This window comes from Gymnoscopelus microlampas (genome assembly GCF_963454915.1).
Source record: "Gymnoscopelus microlampas genome assembly, chromosome: 17".
In the NCBI taxonomy this organism is placed as follows: domain Eukaryota; kingdom Metazoa; phylum Chordata; class Actinopteri; order Myctophiformes; family Myctophidae; genus Gymnoscopelus; species Gymnoscopelus microlampas.
In genome coordinates, this window is record NC_139954.1 from 40,909,562 (window position 1) to 40,934,538 (window position 24,977).

Sequence of the window (24,977 nt, forward strand, 5' to 3'; positions counted from 1 at the left end):
GTGTGTGTGTGTGTGTGCGCGTGCGCGTGCGCGTGCGCGTGCGCGTGCGCGTGTGTGTGTGCGTGTGTGTGTGTGCGTGTGTGCGAGTGGTCTGAAGAAGTTCCCTACTTCACCTCTGTGTCTGTGGGACCTCCTTTAGCCTCAGGGTGGAACTGAGCAGTGAATATCGGCTTACTGCTGTGCATTATGCCCTGCAACAACACAAAGGAAATCAATAAGAAGGAACACTTCTGAATGTAAAGAAAAGAAAAACACAATGCTATAAGAAAACGTTAATTTGTGTCTTTATCACAATGATTACCGTACTATTATTAGGGTTGCAACAGTTAAACAAAGTAATTGATTTAATCGATTACAAACAAAACATTGTTTTAATACAAATCAAATTGGGGGAGGGTAAAAAGATCTGCAAAAAACTACAAAAATAGCAGGCTGTGACCTTGTAGATCAGCTATTTTTACACAACACTGTTGTACAACGAAGTATAAAATAGAGCTTCAGTGGTTAATCAGACTTCAAAAAAATCTGTTAAAAAAAAGCGCTTCAAGATTATTCTAATTCCACACAAACAATCTTTCTGTAGTTGGCAAGGTGATGGAAACGTATGCTTATGTGCACAACACACAGAGGGCTCATTAAATCAGTGGTTCTCAATTTTGTGTGTGTTTGGCCACGGACTCCCATCTGAAACTATTTTGTGGCAGGGACCCCCATACAAGATTTATGTTGTTAAAATGTTTCAAAAATATATTTTTTTTTCAAGATGTTTTGAAAACACCAGATGAATATGGGGTTAAAGTGGTAAAACTGATTGTGACGCCATATCAACTAATTTAGCTGGGGACCCCATGGAACCCCCTGAAAGACCCCAAGGGAGGTCCCCGGACCCCACTTTGAGAACCAGTGCATTAAATCAACCAACCTCATTGGTGCCGTCGTTGGCGTTGACGAACAGCGGGCTCCAGCCCGGCGGCAGAGACGTGCTGTCGATGCCGTAGCCGTGGTTCTGTGCCGTGATGAAAGCCTGGCCCGTCATCACGTTCAGCACCGGCTGGTTCTGACCTCTGGAGAGGAGAGATTCACACACACTTTAATATGTGATATAAATCGATTCACTAAGTATCGTGATTTTTAATTACAAGATTCTTTAAATCATTTTTGTTGTGTGTGCATATTCTCTGATGACGTGAAATAAGTTACCACTTTCATCCAGCAGATGGCGTGTGTAATTTAAATGTGGCATCTTGTACCACTGTCACTGTATGTTGCTGATCTTATAAAGGCTGACTGACATAATCTCGCTGCATTGTTTTGGGAAATATGACTGAAATATGACTCATGAGATACAGTCTCTAGAAGTGCATGATTCAGGTTTTCCCACGTTTCCCATGGTTTAAATTGTTTGGAATTTTGTAAAATGTTCTATTGTAAAAAAAAATAAAAAGCTAAACTTGGAGAAATAAATAAATACATAAATAAATACATGTGATATCGAATTGCAATAATCATAGAATCGCAATATTTATTGAATTGGCACCCAGGTATCATGATAGTATCGAATGGGGATATAAATGAATAGACACACAGAATGGAAAGACGGACAGAATCAATTTGTATTGATCCCTGTGCATAAATTCAGGTGTCACAGCAACACTGCTGTAGGCGTAAATCATAGGACAGAGATAGAAATTTAATTTATAATTTATTTATTTATTTTATGTAGTGAGATAAAACTGAACGTGAAAGTAAGGAGAAAATAAAAACAGAAGAGACTTCATATACAGTATAGTTCATTGGTACAGTATGTACAGCGTACCTGTTGCCCATGGGCAGTTTGTAGGACTTGGCTCCTGCAGCCAGAGCAGTGATCTGGTTTCCCATACAGATGCCAAACACAGGCTGGGGACGCTCACTCTCCAGCACCTACACACCACAACACACACACACACACACACACAAAGTTGGGTAGGGTAGTGCAAAGCTGATCTACAAGCTCACAACAACCGGGGTGTGTTCCAGTACCTTGTATTGTTTGAGTGTGTTCCAGTACCTTGCGGACGTTGTCGACCAGAGTTTGAGCCAGAGCAGGGTTTCCTGGTCCATTGGAGATGAAGAGTCCATCGTAGTCCAGACTGAGCAGGTCCTGATCCCACGGCACCAGGTGAACCTCAGCACCCCGCTACACAGTACACACACACACACACACCAGAACACACACACACACACACACACACACACACACACACACACACACACACACACACACACACACACACACACACACACACACACACACACACACACACACACACACACACACACACACACACACACACACACACACACACACACACACAGTATTCAGTAAGTATTCAAATCCACACCAATTTTTAGGAATAGGTTAGAATTAGGTAGGAATTGAAATTGGGATTATTATAGTGATTCTCAACCTTACTGTAACTAGGGAGCATTAATCCAGTGTGCTATATTTCATTTTGTATTTTAACGTGTTCTTCTGTCCAGCACTAGATGTCTTTGGATGTGCTAGCATTGTAAACATTTTGCCTTCTCTTCCCTTACCTTCACCAGCAGCCGGATGATGTTGTGTTTGATGCCACAGTCCACAGCCACCACTTTGATAGGGTTGCCTTTTCCAAACACTTTGGTTTCCTGGGGGGGAACAAACAAAAGCTCCATCGTTTTGGTTGTTTTCAGAAAGAGAAAATAACAGGAGGGAGAAGAGAGGGGGAACAAATCTAAGATATCTTTATATAACTGTTTCACCCCTATTCTATGTTATTAATGGTGAGCAGCTCTTACCTTGGTAGAGACCTCATCCACTAGGTTTTTGAGGTTGGGGTCACACATCTCCACAGGCTGCCCGTCAAACTCAATCTTCCCCAACATTGTACCCTGGTGGGAGGAACAGAAAGCAGCCGTTCAAGTGTCAGCAGATGCAACAAATGATCAGTATTTTGGTCACCTCAGTCAATATATCGTTGTTGTCGGGCAGAAGCCTCTCATCTCCATACCATCTTTTTCGTAAAATTAACGGCCTACTTACTTACTTACGGCCTAACTACTACAGCGTCACACAAAAGCATCAAAAGTAGCAGATCACGCTTGAAACGAGCTTGTCGGTCTGCTACTTTTGCCATTTTTTAATTAGAATGCTGGAAAGTAACAATTTTGGACATATGAGGTTTCCACCCTATGCAGACGATATCTGCGATCTACTTTAATATTAATATTTATATTTGATTATTATTTGAACAGATGTCGCTAATTACAAAGCTATTTTAATGCATACTAATAGTACTGACGCTAATGTATTTACCCTGTCTCTGATCAGCTTGGTCAGCATTCTAGTGTCGACCCCGAAAAGTGCAGGAACCTTGAAATGAAAGGAAGATTACAAAATGAAAATTAACTCAAATCGATAATAAAAATATGTATTCGAATTGATACTAAGAAATGTAAACAATATACTTTTTTTTAAATAAAACTGATTGATTAACCGAGATTAAGTGGGTTATTGGTTCTAAATATCGGTTTCAATATATTTTTGTTAATCGCCCTGCATCATAATTAGTATAGTATGTTGGATCCCTACCTTCTCCTCTTGGAGCCATTGACCCAGGGACTTGACTGAGTTCCAGTGGCTGTACTCAAGGCTGTAGTCTTGTACCAAGAGACCAGACACCTACAAAAAACAAAACAAAAATCTAATCATTTGGATCTCAGGATCCACATAAGAACGGCAAGCCTCCACTGGGCTTTTTGTCCTCGGCTGAAAACGCCAAGGCGCTTTCAGGCGCCCGAGTTGAAAATATTTTAGCTCTCGGCAGGCAGGGAAAAGCACAAGGTAAATGCAACACCAAGCTGCTGGAGTTTCCAAAAACACGGCACTCTCGTTATAAACAATTAAAAACATGCGCTGCGCTCAGGAAAAAACATCTTGGTGGACACAGGGCCTCAGATGCTTTGCCTGCCAGGTAGCCTAGCCTGCCTCACCTGGATGCGGTCTGACTCCACATGCTTCCTCAGGCCCAGCTCATCCACCTCCTGGGTGTTGGGCACGCCGTAGTTCCCCACAATGGGGTAGGTCAGGGTCAGGATCTGACCTCTGTAGCTGGGGTCAGTTACAGCCTCGGGATACCTGGAACATAACGGAACCATCATACTTTAATAATATAGATATCGTCTCTGTCGGGTGGAAACCTCATATGTCTAAAACTATTACTTTTCAGGATTCAAATTCAAAAATAGCAAAAGTAACAGATCTACAAGCTCAAAACGCATCTCTTCGCGTCGTGTTTCGAGCTTGCGGATCTGCTACTTTTGGTGCTTTTGTGTGACGTTGAATTTTGATCAAGTAGGGCGTTAATTTGACAAAATAACACCAAAAATTACAATATGGAGATAGGACGTTTCTGCCTGACAGCAACAATATATTTATTTAATAGCCGATCTACACGCTCACAATGCTTGTAGATCTACTATTTTTGCTATTATAGAAAAAAGTTCTGGGTTCTCAGGTTAGTACCACCTGCTGAACCTCACCTGAAACCGAGCCGTAGTGTAAATGGAAGCAAATCCAGAACCTTTGAAATAAGTTACACGTAGGCAGGCACCTGTCCTTCTTACCCCACCAGGCCAGTGTTGAAGACAAGCTCCCCAGCTGTGGAGCCTTCATGCCCAAAGGAGAAGCCCTTCATCCGGGTTCCATCCTCCAGGACAAGGTGGGCCGTCTGGGCCTGGGAGTGGAGAAAGACAAGACGCATCAGAACGTACCCTCCCAGTCAGGACAGACAAATACCCTCCCAGTCAGGACAGACAAATACCCTCCCAGTCAGGACAGACAAATACCCTCCCAGTCAGGACGGACAAATACCTTCATTAAAAGAGCCTCAGGTTAGGGCTGGGCAATTCACAAAAAATAATTTATATTGAAACCGACATTTAGACCCAATAACCCACAAAATCTTGCTTGTGTAGGTTAATCAAATAAACGAGATGCAGGGTTTATATAAAGTATATATATAAGCTATACATTTTTTTTTTCTTTCTTTCTCTCTCTTTCTTTCTTTCTTTCTTATAGAGCAATGAATTGACATGAAACAATTTTATAATTTTTCCCTTTATCAGCCAGTATATAATTATGCTGGGGTGTTTTCCTGCAGAAAGACACATCCCTCTTGTTCCACTGTTTATGTTGACGTTCATCCCTTGCAGGGACACCTCTGTCTCTCGGCCGGAGCTCTTAATTGATCCCTTTGAACATCAAAGGGGTTGTGCACTGAGTTGACTAATGTACAAGCTTGCAGCGCTGTGAGCTTGTATATCTGCTATTTTTGAGAACCACTGTTCTAAACCACTGTTCTAAATCCTAAAGGTTTTCTGAAGAACGTATGTTGCTATATATACATTTTTTTTAATTATTATTATAGCTAAAATCTAAAATGATACAGATGTTTTCCCGTTTTTTTTCTTCATCTTAGAAACAGCAATTGTACGACTTCCTGTCAAACCCAGACACAGAAAAACTCATTAATGCATTCATTACCAGTCGTTTAGACTGCTGCAATGCCCTGCTCACAGTTCTCCCACAGCAGGCCACAGACAGACTACAACTCTTACAAAGCAGAGGTGATTATAAACCAAAACCAAAGAAAGAGAACACATCACACCAGGCCCGTCCCATTGACTCCCCGTCTCTCATACAATAGGTTGTTAAGTTCTGCTCACTGTCTATAAAGCACTCAACGGCCTAGGCCCTTCCTATACAGTATTACCGACTTCGTATTGCCATACATTCTATCTAAAGCTCTGAGATCTTCCACATGCAGGTCTACTGAAAATAGGAGCGGCAGCATTCTCAATTATCTATGCACCAAAGTGTGTAACACACTCCCTGTGGAACTTAGGGAGGCCAACTCCACTGAAATGTTTACACAACAGCTAAAGCCTCACATCTTTAGGCTAGCTTTCTCTTCTCTGGTTCCTCACAACTTAATAAAATGTTTCTTTATCTGCTGTAAGGCCTCAACATGTTCTATGGAAGCTGAATGTTCTCTCACCACTGTGTTTTATGATGGACTTATTATCATTTTAATTGTATACCCGTCTTTCTATGCCTTATGTTTTTGAATTTACAATTACTATGTAGGCGTTTAGCAGAGGCACTTATCCAGAGTGACTTACAATAAGCAAGGTAATCACATATACAATTCAGAGAGACAGTGTAGTGCCTCAGATAAACCAAGAACCTAGCATCTGTTGTAACAACAACATGTGAACGAATGACCTCGGTATGTCTGCATGGTAGTCATATCTTGGTCAGTCGCTAGCATCAGTCGAGCAGAAGGCTGGCAGGAAGGGCTAAGGAGGTGAGGTGGAATCTGAAGAGGTGAGTCTTACGGCGGAAAATTGGGAGTGAGTCTGAAGTTCTGACTTCAAGGGGAGTTTGTACCACAGTTTGGGAGCCAGGAGAGAGAAGAGTCTGGGACGTGTAGAGTGTTGTCCCGGGTTTTTTAGCAAAAGGTTCAGAGAGCTTTCCTGTGTTCATTGGTTCTCAAAGTGGGATCCAGAGACTCTCAGGGTTCCTTGAGGGGGTTCTAAATTGACCCTTGCAAGTTTGTAACTCTGACAGTATACAAATTAAACCAAATAGATCCGTTAGGGGGGTCCTTGCAAAATGTGTTAAAGGTTTAGTATGTAACTTTGCCCTGTGTTTACATAACAAAACAATATATCGTTGCTGTCGGGCAGAAACCTCTTATCTCCATACTTTTTGTGTTTTTTCGTAAATGAATGCCCCACTTGATCATACTACAGTGTCACACAAAAGCATCAAAAGTAGCAGATCCACAAGCTCGAAATGCAAAAACCTGTTGTGAGCTAGTGGATCTGCTACTTTTGCTATTTTTGAATTTTAATCCTGAAAAGTAACAGTTTTGGACATATGAGGTTTCCACCCGACAGAGATGATATACATGTTTTCACTGGAGTAGTGCGGTAGTGTTGTTTACCTGCAGAAACATATTGCTCTCTTGGGAGGATGTCTCTTCCAGGTGTTTCGCCCAGGCGGACAGGGTTTTGAGGTTAGGTAAAGGCATTATTTCTGTGAGGTTAGGGTTAGGTTCAGGCATAGTTTTAGTGAAGTTAAATGTTAGGGTTTAAGCGTGATCAAGGCGAAACACCAAGGAAAGAGGAGGTCCCTTGCCGTCTCGCTGTATTTTCGGTGTTTTCACCAAACTAGTTTGTTTTGGTTGCCCAAAAAAAGTCCCTGTCTATCAAAACAAACAGTGAAAACACCAACATACAGCGAGAGGGCAGTGTGTTTCTGCATGTGGCTGATAACTGCTAGCATAGAGGGAAATTTGTATAAATAAATAAATAAATAAATAAATGAATAAATACATATACATATATATATATATTGTTTTGTTATGTAAACACATAGCAAAGTGTTGTAATGCCTTTGAGCATCAAAGCAGTTTAACCTTTTTCAACCTATATACATCAGCTATTTTCAAAAACAAATAAACATTTGGAATATTTTTGAAACATTTTAACAATACAAAATTGTATATAGGTAGTCCCTGACACAAAATATTTTCAGATGGGGGTCCGCGGTCAAATTTGCATATTAATTTGTGGGTCCTTGACGTGATACATTTTGAGAACCCCTGTTTTAGGTGCAGACCCCTTGTGCAGAGGAATGCAAAGGAACCCAGTACTGTCCCTCCTAGTAGGGGCTGCTAAGTGAAAAATCGTTACGCGGCGGATAAAAGCATGAAATTTGATACAGATGTCCCTTGGGTCATCCTAAAACCTCCTAGAAGGGGTGCCCAAAAAAATCTTAAACAGGAAGTGAGTTATGGACAAAATCCAAAATGGCCACCTAAACTGTTGACCGTTGACTCAAAAGACACCAAAAGAATCTCCAAAAAGCATAAAATTTGGCACACATGTCCCTTAGGTCATCCTAAGACATCCTAGAAGGGGTGTCCAAAACAATCTGAAACAGGAAGTGAGTTATTGACGAAATTGAAAATGGCCGCCTAGTGTTGTCGATTGACTCAAAAGACAACTAAAGAATCTCCAAAAAGCATAACATTTGGCACACATGTCCCTTGGGTCATCCTAAGACATCCTAGAAGGGGTGCCCAAAAAAGTCTTCAAAAGGAAGTGAGTTATTGACAAAATTGAAAATGGCCGCCTACAGTGTTGGCGATTGGCTCAAAAAGCCTATAGAATCTCCAAAAAGCATACAATTTGGCATATATGTCCCTTGGGTCATCCTAACACATCCTAGAAGGGGTGCTCAAAATAATCTGAAACAGGAAGTGAGTTATTGACTAAATTGAAAATGGCCGCCTACAGTGTGAAAGATGATGCAAGATACCTAAAGAATCTCATAAAAGCATGAAATGTGGTACAAATGTCCCTTGGGTGATCTGAACGCATTCTACAAGGGGTGCCCAAAGAGGTTTTAAACAGGAAGTGACCGCCTAAAGCAATTGACACAAAAGAAAACATAAAGGGACGTCATAAAAGTGTACCATTTGGTACGTACATTGAGTGCTTCTTAATATATCCTAGAAGGGGTTATTTATTTGTTTGTTTGCTTGTTTATTAAACTTTTTAGGAAGGGACCATGTTGAAGAAATTCTAAATGGCTGTTTAAACAGTTGACCACGGCAGTCTGCATATTATGCAGACTCTACCTTCTGTTTTCATTTCTACATCAACCTTCTGTTTTCATTTCTACATCATCTTATCTATTTTACTTTCTGCATATTTTTTTTTATTTTACTCTTTGAATCTTCTTTATTTATCTAACTCTCTGCATATTCGTATTTATTTTACTCTGCATCTTATCTTACTCTGCATATTCTTATTTTACTCTCTGCATCTTATTTATTTTGCACTCTACATCTTCTTGCTGGTTTTACACTCTATCTTCTCATGTATTTTCTTCTTGATCATTACTGTTTTTTTGTGATTAGTGTTTAGTAACTACATGTATTCATGTGTGCCATTTCGCAATTACCAGCACATTGGCATAATGCTCTGCAAGGTAACCCAGCATCCCGGCATCTACACTTTCTCGAACAGAAGGGCTCAGCTTTGCAGCCACACTTGAGTTCTCCACAAACTTTGGCAGCCTCTGGCAAGAGTGTCCATAAAGGTGTCCACGAATCAGCGACTTTAATCCATCCATATTTGTCAGGAGATGGTAGAGATTGCATAGCTTTCAGGCTTCTGGACCAAATGCCAGATTGGCAAACTGCTCGATTTGAATGTTGTAGCAGTGCAGCCCGTGGGGGAGGAGTGTTTTCCATTGAGAGACTATTAAAACCTTTTTTGGGCACCCCTTAAGATGCATTCAGATCACCCAAGGGACATTTGTGCCAAATGTCATGCTTTTATGAGATTATTTTTTATGAGTGTCTTTTGCATCATCTGTCAACACTGTACACGGCCATTTTCAATTTAGTCAATAACTCACTTCCTGTTTCAGATCATTTCAGGCACCCCTTCTAGGATGTCTTAGGATGACCCAAGAGACATGTATGCCAAATTGTATGCTTTTATGAGATTCTTTAGTTGTCTGTTGAGTCAATCGACAACACTGTAGGCGGTCATTTTCAATTTTGTCAATAACTCACTTCCTGTTTAAGATTTTTTTGGGCACCCCTTCTGGGATGTCTTGGGATGACCCAAGGGACATGTATGCCAAATTGTATGCTTTTATGAGATTCTTTAGTTGTCTTTTAAGTCAATCGATAACACTGTAGGCGGTCATTTTAAAATTTGTCAATAACTCACTTCCTGTTTAAGATTGTTTTGGGCACCCCTTCTAGGATGTCTTAGCATGACCAAAGGGACATGTGTGCCAAATTGTATGCTTTTATGAGATTCTTTAGTTGTTTTTTGAGTCAATCGACAACACTAGGCGGCCATTTTCAATTTCGTCAATAACTCACTTCCTGTTTCAGATTCCTTTGGGCACCCCTTCTAGGATGTCTTAGGATGACCTAAGGGACATATGTGCCAAATTTTATGCTTTTTGGAGATTCTTTTGGTGTCTTTTGAGTCAACGGTCAACAGTTTAGGTGGCCATTTTGAATTTTGTCCATAACTCACTTCCTGTTTAAGATTTTTTTGGGCACCCCTTCTAGGATGTTTTAGGATGACCCAAGGGACATCTGTATCAAATTTGGTGCTTTTATCCGCCGCGTAACGATTTGGCCATTTTTTGTGGTTAGCAGCCCCTACTATCCTGAATGGCAGGTCGAGTCTAACAAGTGAACTACTAAAGGAAGACTTTTGTGCAGCTTCCTTCCTTTTGAGCAGACATGGATAGCCTATATGCCAATGGTTCTCAAAGTGTTGGTCCGGGGACCCCCTTGAGGGGGTTCCAGGGGGTCCCCGGGAAAATTATTGATATTTAGGAAGTAGGAACTTTAGGAAGGAACCACATGGACCCTTACAGGTGTGTAACTCTGAGAGTGTACGAATGGAACCAAATGGACCGCCACAGGTCCATTTGGTTCCATGTGTACACTCTCTGAGTTATGGGGGTCTGTGGCATAATGCATAGGATACCAAAATACCCTTCAACTTCTTTTGTCTAAGTTCACAATGACTGGCTGGCCACAGACCAAAGTGGTGGGTCCTTGAAATGATATGGTTTGAGAACCACTGGCCACATCTGCAGTAGAGACACCACTGCTGGCTGCTGCCATTTAACAACCCCCCACTGACGCAACAACACGTTGCCTATAGCCTTTACGTCTGTGTGGAGCAAGCAACAGGAGACAAGTTTGTTTTTGGATCACACGACGGTCGTCTGTCACGACCGTCATGGATGAACTTCAACTTGGTGTTTGCACTTTCTACATTTACAACCCGTACATCTACATGAACGTTCAAATTTCAAATATAAAGTGCTTACCTCATGGCCACGGATGTTACAATACTGTACGGGCCCTCAAAAGTACCCGTAGTTTCCGTATTGTTCAATAAAAAGCATTTTGATCCAATTGGTGGCCATTTTTTCATAGTTCTAACGTATCAGAGTGCAATACACCTCCCAACCGATAGGGTCGCGTAGTTGAAAGCACATGGAGGAAATACGGAGAAATGGCCACCAATCGGATTAAAATGCTTTTTATTGAACAATACGGAATATACGAGTACTTCTGAGGGCCCGTACATCATTATAACATCCATGGCCATGGGGCAAGCACTTTATATTTGAAATATGAACGTTTATGTAGATGTACGGACCAAAAGGGGAGAAAGTGCAAACACCAGGTTGAAGTTCACTCATGACATAACATGACAGGCTAGTTTTAAACCAACTATAACAGATTAAAGCATTTCAAAGACAACCGTGCATTCATTGTACTGTAAGTCTGTCATTAAATACCTTTACGCTGAACAGTCTAGCAGAAGGTCTTCGCCAGGCGGTCCCAGCAGCAGCAGCAGCTCCATTCCCCAGGAGACATGCTCTCCTCACAGACCTCACAACGCTGCAGGCTGAGAGGATCTTGGTCATAGTTAGTAGTCCTGGTGAAGTTGACTTTTAATAAATGTTTCTTTTTGTGCCAGGGTTGAGTTGGCTGCCCGACAAGAGCAAGCTGGCGTTGTTGTTAGTTTCCTCCCAAACGAGTCGTCAATTTGCTGCATAAACTGTGTTTGTTTGTTTTTTTTGCTTGATGAATGAATGGGGTTGTTGGAGCTTTAGGGCTGCTCCGCGTGTGTGTACAGCGTAGATCAGATGGACGTGGGAAGGAGGGTCAGCGGAGACCAGACTGACTGGCTGACAGGAAGTTGTTTTTCTCATCGTTTTTGTGGCGCATCTGGTTTGGATTGGTTGGGTCGCCCGCAGCTTTTTGTCTGATTCATGTTTTTATTAGGACATTCGAATGCACATTCGATTTTTTTGTTCTGTTTGTTTGTTATTTTATTTTATTTTATTTTATTTTATTTTATTTTATTTTATTTTATTTTATTTTATTTTATTTTATAAAAAAAATACATATATATCCTAGTTTACAATAAACTGGCAAGTGTCAAAATGGGTCTCCTGGCTGGTGCAACAAGAATGGCCAAGTTCCATGAACTTTGTGGCTTTCAAATAAGTCTCTGAAAGAGGTGTATAGGCTAACAGTTAGGCTAAAGTTACTTAAGTTTACTTTTTTACCTCATACATGGAGGTAGTCAAAAGAAATTGAAACACGGCACAGTCCCTATGCCTATATAGCAAACTTTTTTTTTCTTTTCTTTTTGTGTGAGTGAAGTGCTCATTAGGGTCTTTTTCCTTTGTGACTGAGTGAGAGCCTGGAGCAGTCGCAGTGACAGACAGTGTGACAATGGAGAGAGGCTCCATGGCAGTGGGATTAGAGCTGGTGGCTGTTGTATTTGCTGACGGTGGCAGGACTGTGTCTCTCTCAGCGGAGAGAAGACTAGGCTGTAATGTGACTGGCTGCTGCCACTCTGCTGGGTTCAGCAGTCTGAACGCACCGGCTGTGACCTGCCGGGGTCACATCAGGAAATACCTCTCTACACCACACTACAATTGACTTGGAACCATAAGCCAGCCAGCCAGCCAGTCCAGTCCACCCCCCCTCCCCCCATTCTCTGTGACCTGAACAAACCTTTGATACCACGACTTGTGGCAGAAAGTGTGGAGGATGCAGCCCACTAGATTTTTAGCTTACATTCATCTGCTTGGCCAGTAAATACTTTGTTGATTCACTCTCATCTGCGTAAGCAGCATATAGGCCTACTGATGCACTTGAACCACGTCATGAGCATCAACTGCTTTACCCCATTAAGACCTGAGGCCGATTCTACAAATCCCTTCTAAATCAGTAGTTCTCAAACTTCTTTTGTGCCAAAGACCACTAAATTGATATACAATCTGAAAATGTTTTGTGCCAGGGACCCCCAGAAGAGAAGATTTGTGTTAAAGAAATTCAAAATTATTCAAACACTTTAAATATTTTTCAAAAATAGCAGATGTACAAGCTTGTATCGCGGCACGAAGTGACATGTGAGATATATCTGCTATTTTTCAGAACTACTGTTCTAAATCCTTTTTTTTGTTGTTGATATTTTTGGGGGCTTTTCTGCCTTTATTTATCCACAAGTTTCCAGTGTTGCATGGGGCATTGAGGGAATTATGGGCATCACTTCCTGTTGTCAGTCATTCTAGACACACTGACGACAGGAGGTGATGCCCATAATTCCCTAGGAAATGTATGGATAGATTTAATAGAGATGGAGAGGAAACAGGGAGAGATAGACGGGGAGAGACTTGCAGTAAAGATCGTCGGGAACAGGACTCAAACTCGCGAAGCTCTGTCAGGCTGCTTTGGAGCTTAGGTGTCCGGACCGCTAGGCCAGCTAAATCCTGAGAGTTTTCTGATAAAACTTATAGTTACTATGGCTAAAACCTAAAATGACAGATGATTTCCCGGTTTTAATGGGTTATCAGACAGACTGACGTCCTGTGCACAATGATATGCATCTTGTTTTGTTACTACTACTCATTCTGCTCTTTTCCATTTCTCATATCTTCTGGTCCCGTCATGTGTCCAGTACTGTATTATATTCTTTATGAGCAGAGGTTCTCAAACTTTTTCATGTCAAGGACGCCCAAAATAATATTCAATTTGCCGCGGTCCCCATCTGAAAATATGTTGTGCCAGGGACCCCCAGAAGTGGAGATTTGTGTTAAAATGTGGCTCTTATTTTTGTATTATTCAAAAATCATACATTTGTTTTCAAAACTACAAGTTCACAGCTTGTATATCTGCTATTTTTTAATAGCCAAAGCAAAATATGGATAAAGTGGTTACAATTATTGTGACGTTATATTAACTAGTTTAGCTGGGGACCCCCTGTTACCCCCAAGGACCCCTGGGGGTCCCCGGACCCCACTTTGAGAACGAATGCTCTATGAGTGTATTAAACTTTGCAACTTGTCGTGTTATACTGCCTGGTATCGTCTTGTTCTGCACGGCCGCGATGACTCAACTGAACCATCACTCACCAACCTTAGTTAGAGGGAGACTCTTAGGCCCTCGTGGGAGGTCAACTAAATTCACAACAATAATTTAGACGTTGAAATTGTATTATTTATTCTCTTCATTTTAGTTTAGTTCATATACTTCACACTGCACTTTTTGAACATTTTCAAAACCGCACTAAAAGAGAACCTGCCAAAAGAAATGACCCCCCAACAGTTTTTCTGTAAATATACCTTTATTGCTCCTATATTGATGATTTCTTGTATAGTATTGTATGTCTTTATATGTCATGATGAATTGAATACACAGGACCACAATGGAAACAAGCCTTCAGGTCTTTTTGTGTTATCCTTTTAGCATGATAGTATAACTGTACATCTGTACTTTTTGCAAACTGTTAATAAAGTATTCAATCAATCAAATCAATATATGTATGTATGTATGTATGTATGTATGTATGTATGTATGTATGTATGTATGTATGTATGTATGTATGAATGAATGAATACAACTTAACACGCAAGAGATGTGTAGAAGCCATGCATGCATGCATGGCTTCTACACATCTCTTGCGTGTTAAGTTTTATTTGTATGGGCCCCTAGACCCTAGCATGTGAAATCCTACACATGTAGGTCTCCTCCTGTCAGTAAAATCTAAAACATCAACCTCCCCATCTATATTTATCCCTTTTCTTTTTATTATTGTAGAGCACTGGTGACCCCTAGTGGACAATGGCTGACCTAACCTGAATACTACAGTCAGAAGTTCTGTCAAGCCAGCTTTACGCTGTGTGACTGATTGTACCCACCATTGTGCCATAGTGGTTAGTGATCAGTTAGGATGCTGCAGTTATAGGGATTATGTTACTTTTCACAACAAGCGGAAGCAATGATGGCTATTCCTACACAGTGATGGAATAAGTACTCCGTTTTTTTTAAGTAAAAGTAACAATATCACAATCTAGAAATTATTCTGTATTTGAAAATGTACATGAGTATTAGTACAACAGTAGTGGCATCACAATACTTAAAGTACCAAAGTAAAAATACTCACATTGTTCAAATCAATTTCAAGACAGCAGATCCACAAATATAACATTTCAAGAGGTGCAACATTTTTGAGCTTGTAGATTGGCTATTTTTGAATAGTATTCAAAAGAATATAGTAGAAAGTATAACATAGGGCTTAGGATATGTGTTATTGTAATAATAAATAATATAAACCTGCAAAGTAACTTGTAACTAAAGTTTTCAAATAATTGTAGTAGAATAAAAACTGAGATGAAGTGGAGTAGAAGTATAAAGTATTGAACATTTTAAATGCCCTTATAAAGAAAAAGTAGCTCAAAATTGTACTTAAGTACAGTACTTGTAATGTACTTACTATCCAGCGCTGTTCCTACACTTCCTACACAGCTCCTACACTTTGGAAATAATGGAGGAAACAAGAATTATGGCAAGGCCACAAGTGTTGATATAATGTTTCCTCCGATTAAGATTCAGAGTACTTTATTGTGTATCACTCAACCACAACATTGTCATATAGACAGTGGCCCTCAATAGTCAGACCAATAAAAAAAGAAAAAGCATAGTATGTAACTTTGCCCTGTGTTTACATAACAAACAATAAATACATTTGTTCCCCTCTATACCAGCAGTCATCAGCCACTGGAGTAGTATGGTGTTCATCTGCAGAAACCTTCTCCCTGTATTTAGATGTGTTCACTGTTTGTTTTGGTAGGCTAGGCTATACAGGGGTGTTTTGGGGCAACCAAAACAAACAGTGAAAACACCAAAATACAATTATTATGTTAAATTAATCATGTTTACTGCAAGCAATATCAGAAGGAGAAAACCTGGCCGGTCTAAGCACAACAGTATTACAGAAATGTCTCATTGTGTAATGGAATTATCAAAAGAACACTGGTCCCATGCCAGCCACACACAGCTGCAGGGAGTAAGCAGTGAAGTGCTAAGTGGTAGTTGACCATATTCACACGGCAGCCATTTTGCTCTCACGCGACGTCATACTCGGGGAGGGGGGTTGTGGGAAACCCCACCCCATGGGGTTCCCACCCACCCGACAATGATGTGAGAGCAAAATGGCCACCATGTGTCCTATGTGACACTATATATAGGCCTATATGCAGTGACGGCTACAGAGAATTGTGACTGGGGGGCTATGGGGGGCTGGCTTTTTTAGAGCAGGGGGCAGGGGCTAATGAATTTTGGCAACAAAGAATAATGAATAATACTAATACAACAAACGAGATTCAATGATCCTACACCGTGTAGCAAAGATCATTTATCAGCATTATCCATCATTCCATAAATAAAAAGTATGATTTTATAGGGTTTACATAGAAGTCAGTCAATTGTTTTTCACATATTTATATATTTTTTATTTATTTATTCCATAAATATCTTTCATCACAGTTGGGTTTGTGGGGAGGGTGGGCTTAGGGGGGCTAAGCCTTCTCCAGGCCCCCCCTGAGCCGTCACTGCCTATATGTTACAAGGAGAAGAGGCTTGCAGCATCACTCAGATGCCATGCTTGTAGTAAAAAAAAACTGTGACGGATTTACACTAAGACATGACGCATGTAGAAAGCGTTCTTCAGCCTGCTTACTAAGTGCTGCAGTGAATTCCATGAGTCAGGACTCAGCCAAATGAAACAGGAATGCAATCAAATAATAATTGATGCATTCCATTTGACAGATGAAAAGAGACATGGTGACAAGTGACATGTTAACAAGGTATCATATGCATGGGAAACATGAAAAATAAAGGCTCGCACAGAGGTGGAGATCAGACCAAACATGGTTGGCATACTATCCTTGCGATGAGACAACCACATGAACCCTAGCGTCCCTATTCTGTAGAGAACATTCGGCCAAAAAATGCCGATCTACAAGCTCACAAGCTTGCAGATGGGCTATTTGTGGCGAAGATATTTAGTGTAGCTTACAGGGTAATGTAGCAATTATATAATGTGATATGAAAGGTGAAGTGACAAAATGTCCTCTAGCGTGACAGATAGCATTGGGGAAGGAAAGTCACGACTCATACAATAGCCCCAGGGGATGATGGATCGAAAGTCCCAGGCCAATGGAATTCCTTCCAGTGAAGTGAGGAGAGGGAGTAGCATGATATAGCATCTGTTGAATAAATCCAGTACTTGAGTGTGCCATCACCTCTCTTCCTTCTACTGTATCTAGATCCAGATATTTTTTCCTTAGTAAAAGTAGCAATACTGCAATATAAAAAGTAAAATGCCTGTATTAAAAATGTGCCTTTAGTTTAAAATGGCGATGCTTTAGTAAAAGCATTGCCATCAAAATGTACTTACAGTACCAAAGTAAAAGTACTGAATTTGTCAGAGGGTATACAGTAGCCATCTGTTCATAGGACTGAGCCCGAGAGAGCATCCAAATGGCTGCGGATGAAGAAATAGGAGAAGCCAAGCAATATTCCCACTGCATCAAAATGTGTCACGCCTGCTTCTGATCTGTGTTTGGGTATCCTTAGACCCACACAGCAACTCCACAGCAAAGAGTGTTAATTACTTAAAGAGGTGGTGCCATGGTTTTGCACTTTTTCTGTTTTTCATGTGTCTATGAGGTTGATAGAACTTCATTAAGCCCCCTGGTGGTGTTTTTATGCTCTGAGGAAGGCTCATAGCCGAAACGCGTAAGCGTTCACTTTATTGGTGTGCCAATAAAAAAGTGGAAATGTGAGTAATTTGTCCTCCATTTAATTGACATTTTTGGATGTGCTACCTTTTTGGATTTTTTTTAAATTCCTTTTTTTGATATGTATACTGACTTTGGGTCTAGCACTCCACTGAGAAAACCCACTGTTGATGCGCAACCTCTTTTTCTTATTTGGTGTTTTTATGGTGTTTTATGTCTTCTCTAACTATTTTGAGTTTCTTCCTGGAGGCTGAAACCTTGAGGGTCAAACGTGCCAATAGAAAAACAGCACTTTAATGACACAGTAAAAATATACCCTCCCCCTCATTATCATAACACAACAGGTGTGGGCATGAGGAGAAGGAAGGACTAGGACAGGTGGGTGGTGCTAGGGTGGTGCTAAGGTGGTAGAGGAGGTGCTAAGGTGAGAACCAGGTATACTTAATAAACTGGAGGCGTGTCCACATAAAAACATAATTTTAACACTTTCTGTACACTTTTTTGAAAAAAATCTTCCTCCTAGTATAACCATAATACCTGATGATTATGTTTTAGGGGGGGGGGGGTCACTGAAAATCACGGCACCCCGTCTTCAAACCACTTGAGAAACACTTAAAGCAGTGGTTCTCAAACTTTTTCATTCATGTCAAGGACTTCAAAGGACCTCATGTATTTGACCATAGACCATCAAGGACCACTGGGGGTGCCTGAACCCCCAATATACTTTGTTGCCTGGGGTCCCCCAGGGGTCTATACTTGGTCCCCCTTCTTTTTTCAAATCTCTTCACCCAAAATAGCCGATCTACAAGCTCACAGTGTGTTGCTTGCATTAAAGCGCATTGTTGAGCTTGTAGATCTGCTATGTTCACAGAATGTTGCCTATTATGACATGCCCAGAATAGTGACAGTAGGGTTCAAGGGGTTAACTCAGAGAGTTTAAAAATGGACAACAAGGGTCCATTGATCGAGGATCAAGTTACACTAGAGCAGTGAAATGAGTGTGTACTTTTTTGATGCACATTCACAAGACATGAGTCCTCATGTTAGAATGATTGATATTCTAACATTGATTGAATGAACTAATACATGAATGAACAAATGAATGTGAAACAGAGGTGAGAAGAGGCACTGACAGTCAATTTTAGTCCGTGGGTTTTATGTAACCAATGAAAAAACAAAAAATAATAACTACATTTGATCCATGGTTTTTTTTCTTGAAAAGAAAGGGTTTTGGACACCCGACAGCGACGACATGCAACACATGCGTCAGGGAGGCCCCGCTGGGAGCCCCTCCCCCCCAAGAATTGATCACTTCCTCTTCTGTGTTTGACACTGAAACACAGCGTTGAATAGAAGTGTCATTTACGACACTGTGTCATTCTATACGTTTATGTAGCCATTTGAAAATGGCTCATTATTTATACTAAATGAACCACTTGACACTTGCAGCCTATAGACCCATTTTGGTCTGGTGGGAATATTCGGAAGAAATGGCAGTTGTGGCCTTGTGGCAAATTGATTTGGTGTGTGTGGGGGGGGGGGAGCAAGTACAGAGCAGACCACGATAGAAGTTTACGAAGTATAGACTGTTTAAGTGGTTAAATAACGTCCTTATTGTGTGTGTGTATATCATCTCTGTCGGATGGTAACAACTGTTACTTTTCAGGATTCAAATTCAACTTTTCAGGATTCAAATTCAAAAATAGCAAAAGATCTACAAGCTCAAAACGCGTCGCTTCGCACAGCGTTTTGCGCAGCGTTTCGCACAGCGTTTCACGCAGGGTTTCGAGCTTGTATCACTGCTTCTTTTAATACTTTTGTGTGTGACACTGTAGTATCATCAAGTAGGGCGTTAATTTACAAAAAGAAAAAACACAAAAAGTTAGAATTTGGAGATAAGAGGTTTCTGTCCGACAGCAACAACATACAGTAGGATGCATAGAGGATGTGTTCCTTGAAACAGCTGATTTCTAGGAAGGGAAGAGACTGTCAACACACTAAATGACAGGTTTCACAGGGCTCAGCGGCAAAGGCAATAGAGCAGTTCACACAAACATGCCAGCAGCTAATGAGCTCTGTCCCTAGCTAGCTGCATGGTGGCCCTAACTGTTTCTATTCTCAGAGAGTAGTGTAGTGCCCCACAAAAAGATCTCTGTCCATAATAACGGCACTCACACAAGATGGAAACATTGCTGGGCGATGATTGTGAGAGAACATGAGAAGCCTGTGCAATGTATGGCCCTTTATTATTGGGTGTCTCGTGATTAGTGACTTTTTTTTAAAAACGCCTTTGCCTATTGGCTGGTCAAGGCCTTAATGAGCTATAGTGTCTGTCTGCACCACGGGTGGGAGAGAGGACATTGTCCGCGGTCGCAAGTGCATGGTTCGGGCGCTCACAGTGCTTGAGAAGGGGCAGAAAATAGACGCGGCAGCCTCTCTGTCCCTCTCCTTTTGCCAGGTTTCCAAACACATGATTGGTGCCTTGAGATGAAACAGATGAGAGATGCCTCTGGGATCATCGGTTTTTTAAAGATTGTCGAGATTGTCAAGGATATTGTTGAGTTGCCCTACCTCTGAGGACAAGGATGCTATGGGCATAAACACATAGTGCACACATAAACACATAGTACACAACACTAGAGGGCAGTACTGAGGTTATTGCCTTTCCCCGTGTATTCAAGGCAATAAATTAAAGCACCTGGTCGCACAGGTACAGTATGACAGGTAAGGTACTTGAACCCCCAACTCCCACTATTCTGGGGGGGGGGGGGGGCCGATCTACAAGCTCACAAGGTGTGTGATCTTGTAGATCTGATATTTCTGGGGACGAGATTCAGTGTAGAAGGAAAAAGCAGCAAACAAAACAGTTGCAAGTGGCTAAATTATACAGAGTAGCAGAGAAGACCAGCATAGTCACTCTTTCCTAAGTCCTGGAGACACTGCAAGCCTTGTTGAAATATGGATTATATGTCCATAATAAAAACACAAAGTAAATATTTTCAACTGTGCACTTTTCAAATGTGTTTCATTGACTACTCCAAGCCTAAAACAGCATGGCAAACTACAAAAAAAAAAGGTGAAAAAAGTCAGCGGAATTTTATTTGCCATATCAGGCTGGTGCTTTTCGGCCAGTGCTCCATCAGACCATAGTACTGTGTGTGTGTGTGTGTGTGTGTGTGTGTGTGTGTGTGTGTGTGTGTGTGTGTGTGTGTGTGTGTGTGTGTGTGTGTGTGTGTGTGTGCGTGCGTGCGTGCGTGCGTGCGTGCGTGCGTGCGTGCGTGCGTGCGTGCGTGCGTCAGTACGAAGAGGCTGGCATGTTCTGCAGCCTATCTGTTATATCCATTTCAATAGGTCAACTTGTAAAACATAGCTGACGGCCATAAACACAGGCACTTTAGTCAGCTGCTGTAATGATTTACGGCTGGGTGTGTTCATGCACAGTATAGCAACGCCACCGTCACTTTCGGGCAATGGGTAGCTTATCCCATAGCCTGCTGTAATTGGCTAGTTCCGGTCCATAGCCTGGCGGAACACATCTCCCATAGCCTGGAGGGATGATTGCTCTGTGATTATGAATTTGTCAAATTACAATAGTTATAAATAAATATTAGAATTGAGGTCCTTGACCTGCTGCCAGAGTGCACAAGAGAGGCTGTCCGGCCTAGTTGTTTGCGAGATTAGACAGACAGACAGACAGACAGACAGGCAGATCTCCTGGCAGAAGAACACTTCTCGTACAATCAACGTGACACTCAAAGTTACGTATATTTTCAGAGAGTGAATACGAATTGTTTCTAATCACCTGACTTGGTTGCACGTTGTGTCTCGCATCGAAAATAGCAGATCTACAAAGTCACAATGCGTCATGCTGCTACGCACTGTGAGCTTGTAGATGGTTAAGTAGATGATGTATACAAAAAAAAGTTCCTATCACACAAAGATTTGGCGCCCCCCTTGTGGTAACTCTGAGGACACCCTAAGCCTAGGGGTCCCGGAAGCGTGTGTCCAAATTATGCCGCACTCGCCGGCAAGGCCACGCCCCTTGAACCCAAACACGCCCCCACGACCGTCTTGAGTGACAGCGATGTGTCCAAACACGCCCCCACGTCTGACCTCACTGTTTGCTATGAGAACATAGGCTAACACAGTTATCAAGGTGATGACGCGATGCAATTCTTATATTTATACTTACATTACATAAGCGCCAGGTCGCTGCCACTCTTAGTTCTTTTAGATCGCCTTTTAAAACACTCTTCCGTTTGCTGCTGCCTTTCACAGTTATTATTTCTCCCCTTTCTCTTATGGACGATTTTGCTAATGAATGCAAGTTTAGTCTGAAGTAATTGCGCCGCTGTTTAGTCTCATTAAATTGTAGGATAATATTAAGTAGGTCTATATGCCACCCAACGTAATAATACATTGCAGAATGGAGTAGCCTATATAACGCCCGCATTTAAAATTAATTAACATCATCTTTCTGCTATTGCAGCTATTGTTGAGTTAAAACATTATAATAGATAGGCTTATAGAGAACTGGGGGAGCCGTGGGGGCGTGTTTGGGTTCAAGGGGCGAGGCTTTGCCGGCGAGTGCGGCGTCATTTGGACACACGCGTCCCGGAACCCCTTTTGAAGACCCACATGCATTTGAGGAAGACAGAAATCACTGGTGGTGAGAGGGAGAAGGTCGTATGGGATTCCCTCGGCAGTAATGTACGGTCACACACAAAGCAAAAGGGCAGCGAGGGCCTTTGTTTAGCCTGCCCTCTGCCTAATCCCCTGTCTGTACCGGTGGAGGGCTTTCTTTGACAGACAGAGTGTGTGTGCGGCCCGCGGGCCACAGAGGCTGCATCAGCCCCCCCTCAAGGAGCCATGGCCCCACTCTTAGAAATCCCAAGAAACTTCACACCTCTCTTTGGGGCTCTATTAATAGCCTCCATCTGTTCCCTGCAGGCTAGGTTACAGGCTCATGCCTTTTGGAAGCAGCCTGGACTTCCCGGGGGGACGGGGCAGGCAGGGGGGGGCGGGGGGCGGGGGGGATGGGTTTGACAGGGGAACAGAGAAGCAAAAAAGTGTGTGAGTGTGTGTACTTGGATTGCTACTGTATACTTGCGAGGTCTGAAAGTACCCGCCCCACACAAGGGAAGTTGAACATGAGTTCATAAGACATTGTGAGGATAATTTGCTGTGTCATCACAAGAAAAGTGGTTGTTTTATGGTTAAAAAACATGTTTAGGCTTGATCTATACTTACAGTAGTTGTACGCTGCTGTCGTAACCTCTTAAATAGGTGATGTCCTCACGAGTATGGTAACGCAAACCTGTGTGTGTGTGTGTGTGTGTGTGTGTGTGTGTGTGTGTGTGTGTGTGTGTGTGTGTGTGTGTGTAAAACCAGTCCAAATCCTACTCTCTAGTCATCATAGTTGACTGTCTGACCCTTGTCGTTGTCGCGTGTGACAGTGGAGATGGACTGTAGGGATGGGTGACAAGATAAGCCACATAGTATGTTTTCAGTGGCTTCCCTGCAGCGAGCCTGCAAAGCAAGCACTCTCACACTCCCTCACACGTACACAGCCAGCCACACACACACACACACACACACACACACACACACACACACACACACACACACACACACACACACACACACACACACACACACACACACACACACACACACACACACACACACACACACACACACACACACACACACACACACGGAAACAAGTCCCCAGGTTTTGTGTTATCTTTTTAGCTTTAATGTCTGACTGTTGCACACGATGTTTAGATTTATGACTAATAAAGTATTCAATCAATCAATCAATCAATCAATCAATCAATCAATCAATCAATAAAAAGGCCAGTGACCTGGGAGCATCTACAATCTTAATAGTCTTATGCCATAATGCACTCATAAAAAAGACCCTGCAACCGGTGGTTCGCAAATGCGCAATTCCGCATATGTATATGTTTTTGGTTGCGGACCCCCATCTGAAAATACTGTGTGCCAGGGAGGGATGACTCCCGTAAGAGAAGATTTGCCAAAATATTTCGAAAATATACACAACACGTAGATCAGCAATTATTAATTAAAAAGAATAAGAAAAAATAGAGCATATGTGTTTAAACCGTTCGTCATTTTGAATCTCCCTGTGGAACCCTGTCAAGGACCCCTGGGGGTCCCCAGACCCCTAGTTTGAGAACCAGTGTCACATGAGGCCTGGAAGACAACACGATGTGGACTGGCTGTGTGTCCATCCTAATGGCCTGGGGCCTGGTCCTTCTCACACACTCCCATTCTCAGGGCCAATATTATGAAGCTAGTAGCGTCTAGAATATGAGAGGTCTCTGTGCTCCCGCCCACACACTCACCCAGGGAAGCTTCTAGATCAGTGGTCCTTGAGGGGGTTCCAGATGGTTCCCAGCTAAATGAGTTGGTAACCAAATGGACCCTTATAGATCTTTAAATCTTGAGAGCGTAAAATGGGACATTTTACGCTCTCAAGAGTTAAATTATTGTTAAACATCTGCATTACTTAATTTACAAAAAGTCTACACGATTAGACGTTTGCCTGTTATCTCTCCTATGGTACCAACATCAATACAGCATGGAATTGTGGAAACAATCTTATCCAATGACAACACCATATTCAAAGTTTTGGGTCTGAGAGTCTAAATCTCATCAAACGGTGGTTCCGTGGCTCAAATGCCGAATAAATGATGGACCTTCATATGAAAAGGGTTGAAAACCACCGTTCTAGATCTTAATGATAAATGCTGTGAGTGGAAGAGTAATGCAGAGAGCTAAATCGCTTAAATAATATATGTCCTTAACTGGCCCTGGAAGTAATGTTATGAAATCCACTCGCTTTGCTCCTCCTCTGTGGCCAGAGCGCTCCGTAATGAGGTGAGAGAAAAGGGACCCAGACATTCTGGTGTGCAAAATAACCCCTAAACAACCCCCCCGCCATCACCTATCCTAATCCCCCCATAGGGCATAGCAGTGGCAGCCATGTTGTGGTGCTACAGATAGTAAACCCATTAGTTTTTCACCCGTAGAGATTTCCGAAAATATTAATATAAATTATTATTTAAGCCTGGAACCAAGCCAATCCAGGCTCCTGGTGAATCATGACCGTAAAACATTTTAGTCTGTGTCAAAAAAGATTTGAATATTTAATTATATGATACTATTTTTAATAAATACCCTTTTTTGTGCGGTTTTCAAAGTTTGT

At 41.8% G+C, this 24,977-nt stretch overlaps 1 protein-coding gene across 1 annotated transcript in view; it reads right to left on the reverse strand.

Annotated features, from left to right (window-relative positions):
* Window positions 1-11,572, reverse strand: part of cps1 (carbamoyl-phosphate synthase 1, mitochondrial) — a gene marked incomplete at its 5' end in the record, with an annotated part of 84,353 nt that extends 72,781 nt beyond the window's left edge. The window contains 11 exons of the mRNA XM_084084274.1: window positions 114-191; window positions 923-1,064; window positions 1,817-1,923; window positions 2,051-2,179; window positions 2,581-2,670; window positions 2,821-2,913; window positions 3,338-3,394; window positions 3,614-3,703; window positions 4,015-4,159; window positions 4,648-4,757; window positions 11,444-11,572. Coding sequence (XP_083940400.1) covers window positions 114-191; window positions 923-1,064; window positions 1,817-1,923; window positions 2,051-2,179; window positions 2,581-2,670; window positions 2,821-2,913; window positions 3,338-3,394; window positions 3,614-3,703; window positions 4,015-4,159; window positions 4,648-4,757; window positions 11,444-11,572 — 1,170 coding nt within the window. The remainder of the gene's footprint in view (window positions 1-113; window positions 192-922; window positions 1,065-1,816; window positions 1,924-2,050; window positions 2,180-2,580; window positions 2,671-2,820; window positions 2,914-3,337; window positions 3,395-3,613; window positions 3,704-4,014; window positions 4,160-4,647; window positions 4,758-11,443) is intronic.
* Window positions 11,573-24,977: the final 13,405 nt, after the last annotated feature.